At 46.1% G+C, this 20588-nt stretch overlaps 3 protein-coding genes across 11 annotated transcripts in view; 2 read left to right on the top strand and 1 right to left on the bottom strand.

The window, feature by feature from the left end:
* The first annotated feature begins 3609 nt into the window (after positions 1 to 3609).
* On the top strand, positions 3610 to 7120 carry igfbp1b (insulin-like growth factor binding protein 1b). The gene is given in 4 exon segments (NM_001098257.2): positions 3610 to 4009; positions 5305 to 5447; positions 6181 to 6309; positions 6496 to 7120. Coding segments are annotated over 4 exon segments (735 nt in total). The 5' UTR covers positions 3610 to 3672; the 3' UTR covers positions 6622 to 7120.
* Positions 7121 to 9392: 2272 nt separating this feature from the next.
* znfl2a (zinc finger-like gene 2a) lies at positions 9393 to 15167 on the top strand. 3 transcript variants are annotated; one of them, XR_012385702.1, is made up of 3 exons: positions 9394 to 9465; positions 12342 to 14499; positions 14646 to 15167. XR_012385702.1 is itself a non-coding variant. In NM_194390.2 (2 exons), the coding sequence occupies exons 1-2, from the start codon at positions 9423 to 9425 to the stop codon at positions 13217 to 13219; spliced, it is 921 nt and encodes a 306-aa protein (NP_919371.2). In that variant the 5' UTR covers positions 9393 to 9422; the 3' UTR covers positions 13220 to 13331. The 3 variants fall into 3 exon arrangements, 2 of the variants coding, with proteins under 2 accessions (NP_919371.2, XP_073769421.1); NM_194390.2 differs by lacking the exon at positions 14646 to 15167 and having other exon boundaries at positions 9393 to 9465; positions 12342 to 13331; XM_073913320.1 differs by having other exon boundaries at positions 9394 to 12088; positions 12261 to 15167.
* A 999-nt stretch (positions 15168 to 16166) lies between these two features.
* fggy (FGGY carbohydrate kinase domain containing) overlaps positions 16167 to 20588 on the bottom strand; it is a 4925-nt gene continuing 503 nt past the window's right edge. For 2 of the 7 annotated variants that reach the window (XM_073914911.1, XM_073914907.1), the window contains exons 2-16: positions 20264 to 20446; positions 20009 to 20120; positions 19747 to 19898; positions 19527 to 19615; positions 19271 to 19386; positions 18970 to 19098; positions 18773 to 18876; positions 18487 to 18594; positions 18347 to 18408; positions 17856 to 18006; positions 17552 to 17626; positions 17322 to 17442; positions 17049 to 17143; positions 16893 to 16954; positions 16169 to 16811 (exon numbers count right to left, since the gene is read on the bottom strand). In XM_073914911.1, coding sequence (XP_073771012.1) covers positions 16733 to 16811; positions 16893 to 16954; positions 17049 to 17143; positions 17322 to 17442; positions 17552 to 17626; positions 17856 to 18006; positions 18347 to 18408; positions 18487 to 18594; positions 18773 to 18876; positions 18970 to 19098; positions 19271 to 19386; positions 19527 to 19615; positions 19747 to 19898; positions 20009 to 20120; positions 20264 to 20446 — 1638 coding nt within the window. In that variant the 3' untranslated portion in view covers positions 16169 to 16732. 7 annotated transcript variants of the gene reach the window in all.

The following is a 20588-nucleotide window of genomic DNA, read 5'->3' as shown; positions in this document are numbered from 1 at the left end:
TATGTGTGCTGACTCTGTTTAATATGATCATATGTTTTGCATTTATTAACAGCTCATGTATTATTAATATAACATCACATCATGAATAATGAATATCACTTTCCTGCATTGGTAGCATATAATATAATTGACCAGCAATTCATGATAGAAAAGCACAGTTATACACATTGTTGAGATGTGGCACGTTGCTATTAAACATCACACCAAATATGTCAACAGATGGAGGAAGCAAAGCAAACGAGATTTGAGCTCAGTCTGCAGAGCGGTGTATTGGCTCCTCTGTAGATGTTTGATTCCTCCAGGCCTGCGAGGGCAGTGTTTCCTCAGTCAGGAGAGAGTGTATCTGATGAGGTCCACAGGTGAGCTCTGGAGAGACGTGTGTGTCTGCAGCAGGTGAGCTGTGTAGTGTACTGGATGATGCCTGATGAAGCCGTGTTGATGTGAATAAGCTGGTTAGTGGCTGTTCCAGTCAGCAGGAGAATGTTCAGTTATATTCAGTGTTTATTATGGACGTTTGTTTCTGCCATCATGGCGACAGCAATGCTTTACTGCCGAGGTTCAGCTCACTGCCTGCATTTGCAACTCCTCACAATATTAAAATGTTTAGCCAGACGCAAGTTCATGTCTCACAATTTTGAGAAAGCAGTCAGCATGTTCAGGATTGCAGTATATCATTCTGAGAGCTCTCAGAGACGTCATTATGATTCTCATTATATTATATGCAGATTTGGGACTTCATATCGCACACTTCCAGCTCTGAATAATGTCTTGCAATTCTGGGCAGCAAGGTGGAGCAGTGGTCAGCACTGTTGCCTCACAGCAAGAAGGTCGCTGGTTCGAGTGTCGGCTGGGTCAGTTGGTGTTTCTGTGTGGAGTTTGCATGGTCTCCCCGTGTTGGCGTGGGTTTCCTCCGGGTGCTCCGGTTTCCCAAACACATGCGCTATAGGGGAACTGATCAACTACACTGGCTGTAGTGTATGTGTGTGTGTGTGTGAGAATGAGTATGTATGGGTGTTTCCCAGTACTGGGTTGCAGCTGGAAGGGCATCCGCTGTGTAAAACATATGCTGGAATAGTTGATGGTTCATTCCACTGTGGTGACCCCTGATGAATGGGGACTAAGCTGAAGGAGAATGAGTGAATGAGTGAATGAGTGAATGAGTTCTGCAATGCTAGTTTCCTCAGATTAGTGAGATGTAAGTTCACAGTGGCTAGTCTATCTCCTTGTCCCTCCTGTTGTCTGTGATTCTGTGCACAGTGTTCACCCTTCAGGTCAGACATGATCCACCTTCACTAAAGCTCTAACATAAAGCAGACTCCTCAGATCTATTCAGATGAAGAAACAAGCTGATCCTCATCACAATCTCCGCGAGTGTTCGGGTGTTCCCTCATCAGTGTTCCCTCAGTAGACAACACTATACTCTCACTACAGTAGGATTTATCATGATGAAAGCGTTCATAACAGATAAAGCAGCAGATTATTATTGTGTGAGTTTGAGGTGTACAGTCTTTATTAAAATAATATAGTGATATACAGAACATGACTGAAACAACCCAAATCTCCCATATTGCTCATATATATATCAAAATTATTCTCACAAATTAAATTTTTCTTCATTAAATATTTCCCAGATGATGTTGAACAGATTGAGGAAATGTTCACAGTGTGTCTGATAATATTTTTTGTTCTAGTGAAAGACTGATTTGTTTTATTTCGGCTAGAATAAAAGCTGTTATTAATGTTTTAAACACCATTTAAGCTCAATATTATTAACCCCTTTAAGCTTTATTTGTTTTCTATAGTCTCCAGAACAAACCACTGTTATACAATGACTTGCCTAATTACCCTAACTTTACCCTAATTACCCTAGTGAAGCCTTTACATGTCACTTTAAGCTGTATAGAAGTGTCTTGAAGAATATCTAGTCTAATATTATTTACTGTCATCATGACAAAGAGGAAATAAATCAGTGATTAGAGATGAGTTATTAACACTGTTATGATTAGAGATGTGCTGGAGAAATCTGCTCTCTGATACACAGAAACTGGGGAAAATATACAGGGGGTGAATAACTCTGACTTCAGCTGTATATAGTTTTGTCTTCATCCAGAAGTTCTTCTAGAGCTGAGCATGACCTCCATCAGTTCCCTGCACACCATCTCAGAGCAGCTGGAGCCGGACCCGTCTTCAGACATGGAGAAATCTGTAGATCTGGAAGAGTTCCTGGAGACGGACGAATCTGTGGATCCAGATGTGCTGGTGGAGACGGACGAACCTCTGGAGTTTGATTCTGAAGATCAGGGAGACCGCCAGAGCAAAAAAACGAGGAGATCCACCCTCAGAACCATCCAGACATGGCAGACCTACAGACCCAGGACACGAGACTCAAAGAGGAGCTCATCATCGGCCCGAGCGTCACGATCACTGCTGCAGACCTACAGTAAGGTGAGTCACAGGTCTGAAAGACAGCATGCCGGACCCTCACCATCAGATCTACTGTGCTGATGAGTGCAGAGTTTGAACATGACGCAGGCGACTGAACCTGCCGGAGGACTCAGGAGTGTTTTGATGTAAGTCTGAAGTGTGTGTGTGTGTGTGTGTGTGTGTGTGTGTGTGTGTGTGTGTGTGTGTGTGTGTGTGTGTGTGTGTGTGTGTGTGTGTGTGTGTGTGTGTGTGTGCAGGTGGATCTTCCGCAGTGGCTGATCAATGTGATGTGGGACATCGAGGAGGCCACAACACACACGCTCACTGTCGAATGAGACAAACACACACACATAAACACACACACACACATCTGAGCTCCGCATTGGTGTTTTCTTTGGGTGTTTCTCTCACTGTCTGTGGTCATGATGAAGGCTGACGTTTCCTCTCCTCCTCCAGTCTGTTTTCTTTCTTCTTGCTCAATCTTTGGATGAAACTTGTGTGGGTGGGATGTAAATGATTTGCTCGTGGTGTGTGTGTGGGTGTGTGTGTGTGTTTGTGTATAGGCAAGCCTACAGTCATCCTACAGGACATGAGTTGTGAATCTTGTGTGAATACCACTGGAGTCATGGCCCCTAATGAGGGCTCGACTGCTGCACTAGTAGCTAGACTCCTCTTCAGAAGTGTAGCGTCCTCAATCAGGCTTGACCGTCTGGTTGACCTCAGCCCTTGGTGATAAGCCGAATGCTGCAGAGGTGTGCTAATACTACACCAGGAACGCTTCATTACTGCGGCGCCTCTTGAAAAACATGTTGTGATTGCGGAAGGCCTCGCAGTGACCCGTCCTGTTATGCAACACCCGCGTGACCTTGTTTTTGTGACCCAACTCCAAGTGCAGTCCAAAACACAAGTGTTGAAATGAGTCCCACACTACTGTAGTGGACAGTGTTTAGGTTATAGCCCACAGCAAACGTCACGCTCCTGTTGTTGAGGAACGGCTCATACACGGAGTGAATCCCGGAGGAATCCTGCAGCACGCTCCGTTCTAGAGTCAACATTGACGTGTGTGCAGTCAGAGTGAAGCTGTGAAAACAGCGTCTTAATGCAGATGTGGAGTGTGTGAATGATTAACCGCGCTGAGGTCATCCTGTCAGAGCATATAAAGCCAGCGCAGGGCCAGCGAGGGCCAGATCTGACACACAGCGGCAGATAACTCCAGATATTCAGCTCTCCAGCTCCTGTTCTTCTGCTATGCGAGCGGTGTGTGTGTGTGTGTTGTTGGTGTGTGTGCTGGTGTGTGTGTTGGATGCGTCTCCTGTGCCAGCTCCTGAACCCATCCGCTGTGCCCCGTGCTCTGCGGATCAGCTGTCGGCGTGTCCTGCCGTGTCCCCCGGCTGTGCTGAGGTGGTCCGGGATCCGGGCTGCGGCTGCTGTTCCTCCTGCGCCCTGCGGAGCGGCGACTCCTGCGGCGTCCACACGGCAAACTGCGGCGCCGGCCTGCGCTGCGTCCCGAGAGCTGGAGACCCGCGCCCGCTGCACTCGCTGACCCGCGGGCACGCCGTCTGTGTGGAGCACCACCCTACTGAAGGTACACTTCTCTAAGTATTATTCTTTATTCAAACACAAGATCAACACACACACACACACACACACACACACACACACACACACACACACACACACACTAAAGACACATTAAAGACACACTAAAGACAATCGAAAAATAAAATACAACCCCAAAAACAGCTGTATTAGTGAAGTGTTTACCACGCTGTAATGTTGCTGTTCTTTTTCACAACACTTAAAGACAATTGGGGACTGAGGACAGCAAGTGCTGAAGTGTTCAGGGGTCCTTCTGCCCCATTCCTTCTGAAAACAAGTCTTAAGGTGGCCAACAGTACGGGGTCTTCACTGTTGCATTCAGTGCTTCAAAATGCCACACATTCTCTATTGGAGACAGGTCAGGATTGCAGGCAGGCCAGTCCAGCGTCTGTCTCCTCTTCCTCAGCAAGCAGGACTATGTAATGTGAGCTGGATGTGGTTCTGCATTGTCTTGTTGAACTCCGGGCTTCTGGACGTGTTGCTGGTGTCAGTCTGGAGGATCCTCTTCTTCTTTTTTTTCTCCAAAAACACCTGAAACACTGCTTCATCTGAGCACACACACGTCTCCACTGTCCTCCGAGCCCAGAGAAGTGGACGGCGCTTCTGGACACTGTTAACATAGGGCTTCCTCTTGGCACAGTGCAGTGTTGGCTGGTGTTTGTGGATGTGACTCTGTATTGTGCTGCTTGTCACAGGTTTAGCGCAGTAGTGCTGAGCTCATGTGCTGATCTGCTTATAGATGAATGAGGACTCTTGATGCAGCGCCCCCTGAGGGTTCGGAGGTCACGGTTGTTCAGCTTAGGCTTGCGCTCTTGTCCTTTACGCACTGAAACTCCTTCAGACTCCTTCAGTCTTTAATGATGTTCTGCACTGCTGAAGGTGAAATATCCATACAAGTTAATTTAGAGATCACTACTTTTTTATTTGCATTTTATATACTGTGCCAACTTTTTTTCTGATTTGGGGTTGTAGAACAACATAAAAGAATGTAATTAAATTAAATTAGTGGCTAGTGCGACAACACATCTACACACTAAGGTGTTCACAGCAACCCAAAGACCATTCCTTCCAAAATAAAGGTTAAAAGAGCCCATCCCTTAAGGACTGATAGCCCCGCCTTAATAACTGATGGCCCCTCCCTAAAGAGGAGACCCCAGAGCATTGCATTTTGTAAACATTCCCAGAACACATGCCTATAAGTACCTTATGTAGAGCTGTTGGTGAAGGTAGTTTTCTGATGAGGTTTCCTGACTGATGTTTGACTGTGAAATGTTTCTGTAGAGGACACAGAGCTGACGTCTGAACCGGGCTCACTGCATCACCTGCTGAGCCTGAACAGAGCCCTGGACCCGCGGGACACGGCGGAGGCACAGGAGAGCATCAAGTCACAACTCAACGCCATCCGGCAGAAGCTCATCCAGCAGGTGCAGCGCAAGGGACAGTTGAACACTCACATTCAGGAGATGCTTTGTCCAAAACAACTTACAATTAAAAAAACTAGAGCGCCCTCTGCTGTTTAAAACTACCCTAGAGTGCCCTCTGCTGTTAAACAATAGCCTAGATCACCATCAAAAACTAGCCTAGAGCCCCCTCTGCTGTTAAAAACTACCCTAGAGCGCCTTCTGCTGTTAAAAACAACCCTAGAGTGCCATTTGCTGTTAAACAATAGCATAGAACGCCATCAAAAACTAGCCTAGAGCCCCCTCTGCTGTTAAACAATAGCCTAGAACACTATCTGCTGTTAAAAACTACCCTAGAGTGCCCTCTGCTGTTAAACAATAGCCTAGAACGCCATCAAAAACTAGCCTAGAGCCCCCTCTGCTGTTAAAAACTACCGTAGAGCGCCCTCTGCTGTTAAAAACTACCCTAGAGTGCCCTCTGCTGTTAAACAATAGCCTAGAACGCCATCAAAAACTAGCCTAGAGCGCCCTCTGCTGTTAAAACGACCCTAGAGCACACTTCAGTCCATTATGGACTTCTCTAGTGATCTATCATCACAGATATGTCACAGACATGTTTCTCATGTTCAGCGCAGGCTGCTATAAGTACAGAAGTGTGTTGTGGTTAAGAGTACTCACCATTCATGTTCAGTTCTTAAGTGTGTGTTTTTGGGTCAATCATCATCCTGAATGTGTGTGTGTGTGTGTGTTTCTGCAGGGTCCGTGTCACACTGAGCTTCTCGCGTCTCTGGACGTCATCACAGAGTCTCAGCAGGCGTTGGGAGAGAAGTTCACCAGTTTCTACCTGCCCAACTGTGATAAACACGGCTTCTACAAGGCCAAACAGGTGTGTGTGTGTGTGTGTGTGTGTGTGTTTATCTGTGTGCCCCCCAGTGTTGGGGGAACGCATTACAGGTACTGTGAGTGTGTAATGCAGTGTCTGTTGTCCATGTGTTTGCAGTGTCTGTTGTCCATGTGTTTGCAGTGTTGTCCATGTGTGTAATGCACGTGTGTGTTGTGGGTGTGTTTGCAGTGTGTGTCGTCTCTGGTGGCTCAGGCTCCGCGCTGCTGGTGTGTGTCCTCCTGGAATGGCAAGAGACTCGCCGGCACTGCTGATGTGGAGGCAGATACACCGTGCCCACAGGAGCTCACACACTGAACACACACACATGCAACATGCTTATATATCCCTCACACACACACACACACACACACACACACACACACACACACACACACACACACACACACACACACACACATATTTATTGTCGTCTACATGGCTCTTATTATATTTATGACCTGGTCTTGTTGTCAGAATGGGAGTGACTGGTGTGCTGACTCCACCTGGGGTCTTCAGATTCTCCTGGACGCTCCACAGTGTTTGTGTTGAACTATAGTCTCACTATAGCCAGTTTTGCACAGATAACTGTGCTGTGTTTATCTGTGAATGTTTCCTCTGTGTGTATATATGATGTGAAGTGCTTTATTTAATTCCTCTGTGTATTTAAAACAAACGTCTACCTCACGCTAGACCTCAACACAGTGATCCTCCTGAAGAGTGCTGCTCTATTTATTCTCTAACCAGTGTTCTGTTGGGTTAATGTGTGTATATATGTGGATTATACGGTGATTTAAATAAACTGTTGAAGACTGCAGTTGTTTTCACTCTCGTTGTTGATCTGAATAGACCCTAAACATGTGTTAAAGTGAAGCAGAGCAGTGCTGTAGAGCTGAAGTCAGAATCACTGGCTCTACTGTGACGTGTTCCTGCAGATGCTGGTCAAACGGACTCCTCTAATCTACACGCACTGATGTTTCCTGCAGGCGACGGCCGTGAAGCACAATAACTGAAGCTGAGGAGTTTAAAGAAGATAAGAGCTGTGGTGTCACACCCTTCAGCAGATCAGCCCTGTGCAGCTTTTACAGAGAACACACACACACACACACACACACACACACACAGGTGTTTGGCTTATTTCAGACGCTAATACTGTGACACTAATAATATGAATAATATCACTAATATAAGCTAGTAATGTCAATGATTAAATGTACATAACATTATAAAGGTCGCACACGCCTCACAGCAGGAAGGTCTCTGGTTTGAGTCTCGGCTGGGTCATTTGGTGTTTCTGTGTGGAGTTTGCATGTTCTCCCCGTGTTGGTGTGGGTTTCCTCCGGGTGCTCCGGTTTCCCCCACAGTCCAAACACATGCACTATAGGGGAACTGACCAACTACACTGGCCGTAATGTGTGTGTGTGTGTGTGTGTGTGTGTGTGTGTAAACGACGAGCAATAAACACCTTATCTGCTTTTCTCTTGTAAATGCGTCTCATTCACACACACACACACACACACACACACACACACACACACTCACACACACACACAGATAGACGTAACGACTCGTTCTGCTCCTCAATAAAGAGCCCTTAAAGTGCAGACAGTTTTAACACCATCATCTGATAACAGAGCCGGTTTGATCTGGCCTAACCGCAGCCCTAACCTCAACCCGAGTGAGGAGCATCTGTGGGCTGTCGATCACTGACTCGTATGTTAAGGTACTGATGATTATTGGCTGTGTTCTGCTCTGATGTGGACACTGAACTGCTTTTAGTGTTTCTACCCTGATCGCTCAGATCATACAACACTTATTAATAATATTAATGTTACTTACACTGTGTTAACACGGAGACACTCTTCAGTGTGTGTTCTTCTTCATCTGAAGCTGGATCAGGGTTTCCGCATCAGGGTTATGGTAAACCCTGTTGTAAACCTGTGACTGTTGACTTTCACAGAACCAACACAACACTGCAGCAGGCGATGGTGACCGCTGTCCAGCATTCCTCTAAATATCTGCTCGTCAGTGTTCAGCAGATCAGGTTATTTAGTGTACTTGATTAAACTCAGGTCAGGAGTGACGGCTGGCGATGAGTACATGATGAGGATTATCTGTTTACGGTGCTTCGTGAACAGTTCAGGTCTCTGCACTCGTGATTGTGGTGTAGTTTATATCTGAACCAGTTTATCTTACATAATATTAATATTATAGGGTGTATTATTCCACAACCCACCACAGTTTACTGTAGTAAAAGCTAACTATACTGCAGTGTTTATCACCGTGGGCTATAGTTAACACCACAGCTGGAGCGCTCAAACAGCTGATATCCTACACAGTGTCAGAGACTTTACTGTAGTTACTATAGTACTGTTACACCGCAGTGTTTACTGCAAATACCTATAGAGCTTACACACACACACACACACACACACACACACACACACACACACACACACACACACACACACACACACACACACACACACACTCAAGCAGATGAAGGTGTACAGAGGCAGGGATGATTAGTTAGTGCATGTAAACAATATATAAATGTAAATATATATTGTATAGTAGAAGTTATATTATTATATATTTATTAGGGCCGACAAAACAATCAGTCTGAAATTGTGTCTGAAATTAAAGTTTGTATTTATCTAATCACATATGAGGTATAAATACACATTTCTCACATGCGCGGGTGCTCCGGTTCCCCACAGTCCAAACACATGCGCTATAGGGGAACTGATCAACTACACTGGCCATAGTGTATGAGTGTGTGTATGGGTGTTTCCCAGTACTGTTGGCGGTTTATTCCGCTGTGGTGAACCCTGATAAATAAAGGGACTAAGTCGAAAAGACAAGGAATGCCCGTGCACGTGTGTAGTTCGAGCCTTTCCTTCATTTCCCGCCAGTTTCTAGCTCTTTCTCTCAGGTTTGCCGACTCGATCATCAAAGCAAAACAAAGCCCTTTGAAGAGACATTTCTTGCCGCCAGCGAAACTCCGCCGCAGTGACGTCACGTTCAAACAACCAATGAGGAGACGCGCTTCATTGGAGCGAAAAACAAGAGCTCAGAGGGACAGAAGAGGAGTGTGAAGGAGAAGATCAGCTGAAGACATGAGGGAAACACACACCGAGGAAAACTCCGAGCAGCAAACGGGTTCGACATCTTTATTCTCCATCTCTGAAAAACGCGGGCAGATTCCCGGGCTTTTAATGCGCGCGAAAATTTGTGATGGACAAAATGGTGCTCATTTATTAAAGTGTAGATGTGTGTGTTAGTGAAGAGTGTTTATGGTTTAAAGTACTGATTATGAAAGTCTTTTTGTTATTGAGGAATTCTGCCTAATAATAATACCAATAATTAACCTCACTGGCGGTGAAAACACTTTAGTTTACAATACTAAGATTTAATGTTATTGTAATTTAAAGTTTGCTTTATGTAAGTAGGTTAGGGAAACTTAATTTTAAAGTTTTTTTTTTATTGAGGTAAAGTTAGTTTTATTCCCATATTCATTCAATTAACAGCCTCTATCAGTTTAACGCTGATTTCAGTATTGTGTCTGAAATCACAGAGAGATAAAGTTGGTTTTATATTGGCACATTCGTTACTTTAACGGCCCGTACACTGTTTACCACACTAAGTTAAATACTGAAATTAAAGTCTGAAATAGCATGCAAGGATAACTTCAAGATAATATTAGCTCTATGCAATTGACTGTAAACAATGTTGTACTTTGATATTCATTAACTGCTAATATAATTTCCCCATTTAGAATTAGCAAAGAATACTTTTCTGAAATTATATTATTGAGCAGAAAGTCTGAATGTGCGAATATAAAACCAACTTTACCTCTATTGAAATCACATGTGAGTATGACTTTAGCACAGCATCAGCTCTTTTAAATTAACCCTGAATGTTGAACTCGGATAGTCATTGGCTGATTATATGATTCGCTATTTAGAATTTGCACATGATACTGTGCTGACATGATGTTATTAAGGGGCATGTCTGAATATAAAGCAGTTTTACCTCAGTGTTTTCTCTGAGTTGTTACACAAACCCTCCCTGCTATATTCTGAAGGGTTTTTGTTTATGAAAGTGTGTTCTGATATTGATTCTTTTTGGTCTTTAATAAAATAATAATACAGTAGGTATATGAGAACACAAGGGGAATATACTCTTCTCTCTTGAATGACTGACTCGTAATAAAGGGTCAGTTCACCCCTATAATGAGCATTTACTCTTTACTCATCCAAACCTCTATGAGTTTCTTTATTTTGTTAAACACTGAAGAAGGTATTTTTGTAGAATGTTGGAAAAACAAATACTATGGAGGCAATGGCTAGAACATTCTTCAAAATATCTACTTTTGTGTTCAACAGAAGAAACTCCTAAAGGTGTGAAATGAGAGTAAATGATGACAGGATTTTTATTTCTGGATCAATTATTATATTTACTGACATTTCAGAGTTCATGCTTAAATTAAAACACAAACTAATGTCAATAGCAGGACTTTTAAAACTCAATCCATTAGGCGATTGAAGCTTGTCTACGCTGTGAGTTAAGCTGACTGCACTGGCAGAAATTTGCTCATGTTTATATTATATTTTTTCTTATCCTATGATATAATTGGATGTTGATTTCGAGTAAAATGAATTGAAAATGAAGTGTATTTCCTAAAGCATTGTGCTCATTTACACTGAGAGAATATTCATTTAGATTCATTGAGTTCCCTTCAGTTTAATACTTAAATTTATGACAGATTAATCTTTAGTCATTAAACAGTGTAAACGTGTCATAAAGCAGACAGCAGTGAGACTGATATCATAACAGATTACAAACACACAACTGTGCTCGAATATTCACACATTTGAAGGAGGATTTCAGCTGAATGTGTGGATCTAATGGAGGATATTTAATGAACATCCCCTCATGCATATTCAATACCGCATTTAAGTGCTTTAGGTTATGTTTATTGAGTTGAGGAAACACTAAAAGTTAGAGAACAGATGTCTTTTTAATGCAATGTTTGATTTTAAAGCCAGGAAACAGTATGAATGTTTGTATGAAGGATCTGCGGGCTAACTGCACACAGCTCCAGCAGGGGGAGACACTGAGCTGCACAGCTTTATTCGTCCGTCTGTTGACTGTGATGTGGAGCTTCCTCTTCTGTTTTTTCTGTAATGTTGCCCTAAAAACCGAAATAAAATAGCTGTGAAAAACACGTACAGAATAAACCAAAACACATCTCACACATACCTTAGGAACATTAAACCAGAACATTTTGGTGGTTTTAAAACCTTGACTTTTCCAAATCGCGGTCTACCTTGTAAACAGTTATTGTCCCATACACATGTGCTGTTCTTCATCAGGAGATGTTAGTGATGTATACTAACTACTGGAGACACATTAGGCTGCTGATGCTGCTTCAAGAAACTCATGAACAATTCCAGATCAGTGAACACTGCATGATTAAGCTAGCCTCCTTTATTCAGGACATAATTAATAATTACTGCTTTCCTTTATTTGTGATCTATTACACACGTTTATGCTTTCATTTTTATAAAATCTGTTTAACAAATATTTTAGCACATCTGAAGTAATTAAATCACATCATGACGCACTGCTTGCAACATATTCCTTTATTATCCGATTCTTACTCTAAATATTTGATCCCAGAACTGATTTTCAATCCCCAACTCTGTGCATATTCACCGTGATCTACACCAGCACATATACTCCAGCTGATCCTCCAACTGGGAATCACTTTAACTCACAGGTGTCAAACTCAGTTCCTGGAGGGCCGCAGCTCTGCACTTTTACTCCAGCCCTAATCAAACACAGCTGATCCAAATAACCGAGCTGTTCAAAAGAGTCCTGAACACCTTCATTAGTGGATCAGCGGTGTTTGATCAGGGATAGAGCAAAACTGCAGATCTGCGGCCCTCCAGGAACTGAGTTTGACACCTGTATTTTCATTTCACCTGCCTTTACCTTCAACTTATTCTAACAAACCAATTCAATTCTTTCAGACCTGATGGAAGTGCCAGAGGAGACCAAAGACCTAAGCAAAGAGGAGAATGAAGAGCCGAGTGAAGAGGACAGCGAAGAATCCAGCGAAGAGGACAGCGAAGAGGACAGTGATGCAGTGCTGAGTGCAGAGCTGAGCGAAGAGGACAGCGAAGAGGACAGCGATGAAGAGCAGAATCAAACGTCTACCAGAAAGAAGGTGCTACAGAAGAGAGCTGGAGGCAGGAAGACGTGGAGCTGCCGTCAGTGTGGGAAGAGTCTGACCAGTTCAGGAAGCCTTCGAGATCACATGAGGATCCACACCGGAGAGACGCCGTTCTCCTGCAGATACTGCGGGAAAAGCTTCAAGACCAAAGCACCGCTGACCGAACACCTGAGGATCCACACGGGGGAGAAGCCCTTCCAGTGCAGCCTGTGCCAGAAGAGCTTCACACACAGATCCAGCCTGAGAGAGCACACGAGGATACACGCCGGCATAAAGGCCTACAGCTGCCAGGAGTGCGGGAAGAGCTTCACCCTCAGACAGTACTACACCACACACCTGAAGACGCACTACAAACACAAGCCGCTCCTCTGCTCGGTGTGCGGGAAAGGGTTTAACTCGCCGGTTCAGCTCAAAGCCCACGAGCCCGTGCACAGCGAACTGAAGCCGTACCACTGCAATCCCTGCGGGAGGAGCTTCAGACAGGTCTCCTGCCTCCAGAGACATCTCAAGTCCTTCATCCACAATAAATACAGGCCTCTGGAGAAGCTGACGGAGCAGATTCGCTCCTCAGGGTTAGGGTTTGAGCAGTTCATGATCCAAAGGGGCTTCGGAGGGTTTAAGACCACGACAAACCCCACTGCAGCAAACACTCCCTCACACACACCCCAGCCCTGAACTCCTGACTGCTGAGATGATGGAGGAGTTCACCAGGAGGACCGGTCATTCAGCTGCTGTGACGAGAGATGATCAGCTACACTTGTGCATGAATAAATGTGTGTGTGCTATCAGAACCAGCGTCTGGCTTTTATTTCTGCACCCAAAGCATTTCACTGTCTGAAATCAAACATGTTAGATGGTCCTGACAGAGTGTCAAGCAGTCCAGTCCTGTGCTGGGTCCTTTGATTCTGGGTCATCAGCAGTCACCATAACAGATGAACATGGCTGAGTTTGAAGACTAATAAGAGTAAACTAAATGCTTTGGTTATTCTGACATGTTACAGCTGACGTTTTAGACTAGTAATGTAGGGGTCAGTCGGTGTATGGGTTCTCAACTGTGTCCAAGCTCAGATCAGCTCATGGAGCAGAATCAGACTGATCCAGGAGCAAAAGCAGGAGGAGGTCACCTGAAGATCTCCTGCTGTCCTGACCTCTTCAGTCCTCATGAATGGATCTCCGGGCACTTCTCATGGTAAAGCGAGTGTGCACACAGCCCAGAGAGAGAGAGAGAGAGACAGACACATGCCCATCAGCACCGGCTGGAGAACGCCTGCACAGCAGTGTGGGATTGGCTGTAAAGGGGAATTTGACAATGTTCAGCTGCAGCTCATTTAATATTACAAAGTTAAATCCATCGACTCCCTGAAACCGTTCCCGGTGCCCAGAAGTCAGGAGATGTTATTTCCAGGAGTGAAGGGAAGGTTAGAGAGATGATGAGAGAGTGTGAGGGTAGATGGATTAAATAATGCAGTAGTTATTAAATATATATGTTTGAGTGTGTAACAGAAGAGCGTGCAGGCTTTAGGACATGCTTCTCCCTCATTAGCAGATCGATATGCTGCTTAGTTATGTTTCCTGTCAATCCTCCACATTTCTGCCATATTTACTGGGTTCATACACATTTTTACTACTAAAACTCCACGATTTTTCCAACACTTTCAGGTAAATATTCATGACCTAATGTTTCATGCAATGTCTACATGTGTGGTAAAAGAAAAACAAGGCATGTTCAAATGTAGTACAGCATATCTTAAACACGCAGCAATCTATTCAGTATGAGTTTATATTAATGTAAAATAGATTAGGATACTGCTGACACCGCACTAATAACGTGAGTATGTGATTGGCTAGGGACAGAAAATAAGTAAATACCCTATATTCGAGTACACAGATATCTGTTTTCCATGACTTTTCCAAAATGTTGTGGGTTTTTCCATTTTCCCTACTGAAACAAAACAGCTTAAACCAGGCTGGTTTTAGAGGGGTTTTGCCCACTTCCTGACTGGAAGATGACCATCTAAAACCAGCTCTGTCCAGCTTAAACCAGTCTGGTCAAGCTGGCCATTTTCCAGCCTGGAAATGACTAAAACCCCTCTAAAGCCAGGCTGGTCAACCAGCTAGAACCAGCTTAGGCTGGTTTAAGCTGTTTTTTCAGAAGGGTTTGCAGAGCTTTTCCAGGCCTGGAAAATGCCATGTGAAAATTGCCTGACTTTTCCAGGTTGTCCATGACCGTACGCATCTTGTATTGAATGTCCCACATTATTGGAGACGCAGCTGCCTTTCACGAGTCTGCCATGCAGAGGAATCTCCGTGTAATTATTCAGACGTTAATGTCCAAACATATCTTCATATAAGTTCAGTATTGTTGTTGCAGATGAAATATAACCCAGAAAGCGATTAAACGTGTTCCACTGGGCGAGATATTGATCAACAGTCATTCAAGCGACTTTACCAAAGCCTGGACGATTGGTGTCGTGCGTCCGCCATGTTTGTAGTTTGTTTACACTTTTCTCCCGCGTTTGTAGTTCTAATTAATTTTATGCACAGCTCAAGAAAAGATTAATGTATTGTCAATTGCACAAGGTTGTCATTAATGCTGTGATGTTATTAAAATACATTAAGTAGACTTCAGCATTCACTTAGTTGTTAAGTGTAAAATGCAGACGGTCGTAACCACTAGCGCCGTCAGTAGCAACAGGCTAGCACAGAAATTATACTGAAAATAGTAAAATAAAAATAACGCAGTGCTTGTTTGACCTGGGAGCCACTTTATATCGTCTCTAACACTTGAAGACTGCTGATTTTAAAGAAATCAGATTTTGGATGGCTGCTTCACTTTCCATTTTTACCAGAAAGAGTAAACCATGCGGGAACCTTTACTTCAATAGTTTGTATACTAATTCTATTTTCGAATACTGTTTAGGATGGTTAGTATGCTAATTGGGACGCAGCAACATATTATAACAAGCACTACACACACAAGAAGATTCAGACATTATGCTGACCCTGCTGAAAAATCCAGCTTAAACCAGCCTAGGCTGGTTGGCTGGTTTTAGCTGGTTGACCATGCTGGTTTTAGATGGGTTTTGGCCATTTCCAGGCTGGTTTCCAGCCATTTCCAGCCTGGTCTTAGCTGGTCAGGCTGGAAAATGACCAGCTAAATCAAGCTAAAACCAGCTTGACCAGCCTGGTTTAAGCTGGACATAGCTGGTTTAGGCTGGGCTCCCAGCCTGGCTAAGCTGGTCAAGCTGGTTTTAGCTGGTCATCTCCCAGCCTGACCAGCTAAGACCAGGCTGGAAATGGCTGGAAACCAGCCTGGAAATGGCCAAAACCCCTCTAAAACCAGCCAACCAGCCTAGGCTGGTTTAAGCTGGATTTTTCAGCAGGGGACTGTAAACAGCAGATATCCAGATTCCATGAAGAACACATGACATGTGCATGAGGGGAAGGGAACATCAGCACAGCACAGCACAGCAATGTCAACATATCAGCAGTATTGTATCATATTATCTGTACAGTCCACTAGAGGGCAGCAGATCTTCAGTCAGGATGTCTGCATGCAGTGGGTTAGTAACATCACAGTAACAGCAGCATTACAGTGTGCCGAGTGGCTGTCCACATGAGCTCTCAGGGAAATAAAGATTCATTTATTGGGACTTTAAAAGAATCGTCCAGCAATCGAACAGTCGACTCCAACTACAGCTACTGCTCTCCAGAACACAGTACAGCCCTTACTGATGAGCAGAGGAGCAACATCTACAGTTACAGCAGCACATCTAGTCTAGATCCAGTCATAAAGGCATCTCTCAACACAAAACAAAACCTTACAGACACACACACACACACACACACACACACACACACACACACACACAGAGAGAGAGAGAGAGAGAGTGATGATGAAGCTGGATTCTTTAAGACTCAACCACACGAACCAGACTTAATCAATCAGCCCTTCTGTGTGTCTCCAGGGTCACAGATCTGATGTCCAGCAGTGGGTCTCTGCAGAGTGTGTGTCGGCTGCAGACCCCTGAGTCTCTGCCTCCTGCAGGCGCTGATCTAAAGCATGTGAAGCGGCGACCCGTTCATCAGTCAGTCACTGCAGCACATCTACAATCAGCAGGCGGAGTCATGTGTGTCTACAGCCTATATCAGTGCAGACGTGTGCGTGTGTGTGCAGTAACACAGATGCTAATCCTCCATCAGCGACACACACTCCTTCTGATGCTGGTACAGCCGCAGGAACACACTGTACTTCCTCCTGTAGAAGCTGCAGACAGAAACACACACAGCCTTTACTCTGAGCACTGTGACGCCTGCTGACCCCTGACCTCTGACCTCTGACCCTTACCTCTGCAGCTCAGGGTTGGGTCGCACCACACGGCCGACTCTGCTCATCTTCCTCATGGCCTCCTGTAGAGACACAGAAGAGTGTTCATCAGCTCACTGTGTGTGAGTGTGTGTGTGATTGTGTGAGTGTGTGTGTGTGTGTGTGTGCGTGTTTTACCGGTATGGATGTGCAGTCAGATGAAGCACAGGCTCCAATCACAGCAGCTCCCAGCAGAACAGCCTCTCGCTCCGCCGGCAGCACCACAGGCAGCCCTGAACACACACACACACACACACACACACACACACACACACACACACACACACACACACACACACACACACACACACACACCGTTTCAAATCAGTGTCATAAGTGTGTGGTATGTAGTGAATGACAGTGTGTAGCTGTAGTGTGTGTGTGTGTGTGTGTGTGTGTGTGTGTGTGTACCTGTAGTGTTTGCGTGCGTCTGCACAAACAGTGTGTTCTTGCTCAGGCCTCCACACAGGAAGAGGGTTGTGATGTCATGTCCTGCTTCAGTCATGGCGGCTATGATGTGCCTGGAGCCCAGCTGCCGACAACACACACACACACACACACACACACACACACACACATAATCATCACAACACTGCAGAGAGAGAGAGAGTGTGTGTGTGTGTGTGTGTGTGTGTTCTTACAGCGAGGGCCTGTAGTGTTGCCAGATACAACAATGCGAGATCATCCAGCGTCTGGGATAGGCTGAGGCCCACCACCTGCACACACACACACACGCACACGCATGCACACACACACACACACGCACACGCATGCACACACACAAACACACGCACACACACACACACACACAAACACACGCATGCACACACACACGCACGCACACACACACGCACGCACACACACACACACAAACACACACACAATAACAAATGTATTTACTTTTGTTTTCCAGGAAATTTACAGGTGTGTGTGTGTGTGTGTTACCGTGCCGCGTGCCGTCTGGTCCGCTAGGGGTGAGCGGTTGCCGTGGAAATCCGGCCAGATGTGCAGGTGTGTGGTCAGCTGCTCCAGGTGTGTGGCATCTGTGCTCATCTGCTGCAGGTGCAGGTTCAGCTGTGTGTATATGTGTCTCCCACTGCGCGCACACACACACACATACATACACACACAGTATATCTGCAAATGCACACACTCACACATATACGCATACCCCCCCCAGACGAATGCTTGCAAACACATGCTCAGACACACAGACACGCACAAACACACAATCTCACACAAACACACATGCACACACACTCATTTTCTGTCACACACACACACACACGCACAAACACAGATACGTGAACGCACACACACTATTACAAACACACATGCGCACACACAAACACAGTCATTCTCACTCCCACACACACATTCACCATCACAAACACAGATATACACACACACACACACACACACACACACACACACACCTGTGCTCCGCCTGCTCCTCCAGCTGTCTGAACGCTGCGTGTCCCTTCACCACATGATCCAGCTGAGAGCAACACACACACAGCTCATTACTGCACACACACACACGTGAACACACACACACACACACACACACACTCACCAGTTTCCCCGTGGCGCTCTGTCCTCCCTCATTCAGCCACAGCCCCGGCAGCATCGCGGACAGATACGGACCCCAGACCCCGGGGACCAGCAGTGGCTCTCTGCTCACCTGATACACACATACACACACACACACACACAAATGCACGCACACACGCAAATGCACACACACACACACACACCATCACAGAGGATATAGACACACATACAAACACACACACACATACAGTGAATCTAAATGAACATGCACTGAATCATCACACACACACACACAGAGAGAGACTCACAGCCATGTGGCATGAGGACGTCCCGCAGATGAGGGCCATGCGGGCAGTGAGCGGCTGATGTTCACAGGGCAGATGGAGACCCGACACGTCTGCACCGAGCACACCTGAACACACACACACACACACACACACACACTGCAGCTGAGAGTCTGCGTGTGGCTGTTGATTTGTGTGTGTTCAGGTGTGTGTGTGTGTACCTATTCCTCCAGCATGGGCATCTATGAGTGAAGCCCCCACTGCTGTTCCCTCATTGAGGCCCAGATCTGCAGCCGCTGCCGCCGTCAGACCCCGACCCACTGCTGCCCCGGGACAACACACCTGACTGCCTGCACACACACACACACACACACACACACACACGCACACACACATAAACACATATACACAAACACACACACATATACTCACACACACACACACACACGCACACACACACACACACACACACACACACACACAAACACACACACACACACACACACACAGGGATTCCCCCACCTATTCTGGCATAGCTGTCCTCAATCAGGTCCTCCAGGCCAATGGCGCTCCAGAAAGTGTCGTCCCACCCTTCAGACGCCGAGTAAGTCCACTTACACACCAGCGTACACAGAGACCTGAGCTCACATGCAGACAGTGTGTAAGAGCTCATCCAGGACCATCAGCTCCTCTATCAACACACACACACACACACACACACGCACACGCACACGCACACACACACACACACACACACACACACACTGAATCTCCTTACCTGGATAAGGAGCCCGTGGCCTTCCAGGACAGAAAATCCGGCAGGTCGAAGAAGTGTGCGGCGCGCGTCCAGCAGGAGTCCGGCAGATTCTGCAGCACAACCAGCAGCGCGAGTGTGAGGAGTGGAGCACTGTCACTCCAGGAGTGTGTGTGTGTGTGTGTATGTGTTTGTGTTTGTGTGTATATGTGTTTGTGTGTGTGTGTGTATTTGTGTGTGTCACCTCTTTCAGCCACAGTAGTTTGGGCGGCTGCATCTCTGGAGACATGACTCCGCCCACCCGCTGCAGGAGTGTGTGTCTGCAGGCTGTGATGCGAGAGGCCTGTGCAGCGGCGCGGTGGTCCATCCACATCACCACATTCCTGTCACACACACCTGCAGGAGGACACACACACACACACGCGCACACACACGCACGCACAGCGCTCTGTAAACACTGCGACTGGTATAAACACTACAGCTGCATAAACACACTGTATCATCACCTGCGAGATTGACAGCCAGCGGCCGGAACTGCTGATCCAGGACCACCAGAGAGCAGGTGCCATCAAAACCAATCCCTCGAACACACGCCGCGTCCACGCCCTCCGTCACCCGCTGAAACACACACGACACGAGCTTTAATCTGCAGCTTATTCAGTGTGTCACATAACCTCAACTGAACCATGACCATGTGTGTGTGTGTGTGTGTGTGTGTGTGTGTGTGTGTGTGTGAGGGTCAGAGGTCAGACAGTCCTCACCTTCACCGTCTGGCAGCACTTGCTCCAGATCTCCGTGGACGACTGCTCGTAGTGGTCTACACAGGGCTCATGCACAGCGATTGGTTCCTCCGCCGTGCGTCTGAGCTGCCCGTCTGGACTGACCAGAGCTGCCCGCACACTGGCACTGCCCACGTCCACTCCCACATAATACCAGCTGCCCATCTGCACAACACACCCGCTCACCTCATCACCACTGCAGCACAGACACCAGCACACACCCCCCACCACCAGAGCACCCCCACACCCCCCCACCACCAGAGCACCCCCCACCCCCCCCACCACAGCTATCTACAGCAAACACTAC

The sequence above is a fragment of the Danio rerio genome, chromosome 2, assembly GCF_049306965.1.
Source record: "Danio rerio strain Tuebingen ecotype United States chromosome 2, GRCz12tu, whole genome shotgun sequence".
Lineage (NCBI taxonomy): Eukaryota > Metazoa > Chordata > Actinopteri > Cypriniformes > Danionidae > Danio > Danio rerio.
Note: the sequence above shows the minus strand (reverse complement) of the source record. Positions and strands in the feature narration are given on the sequence as shown.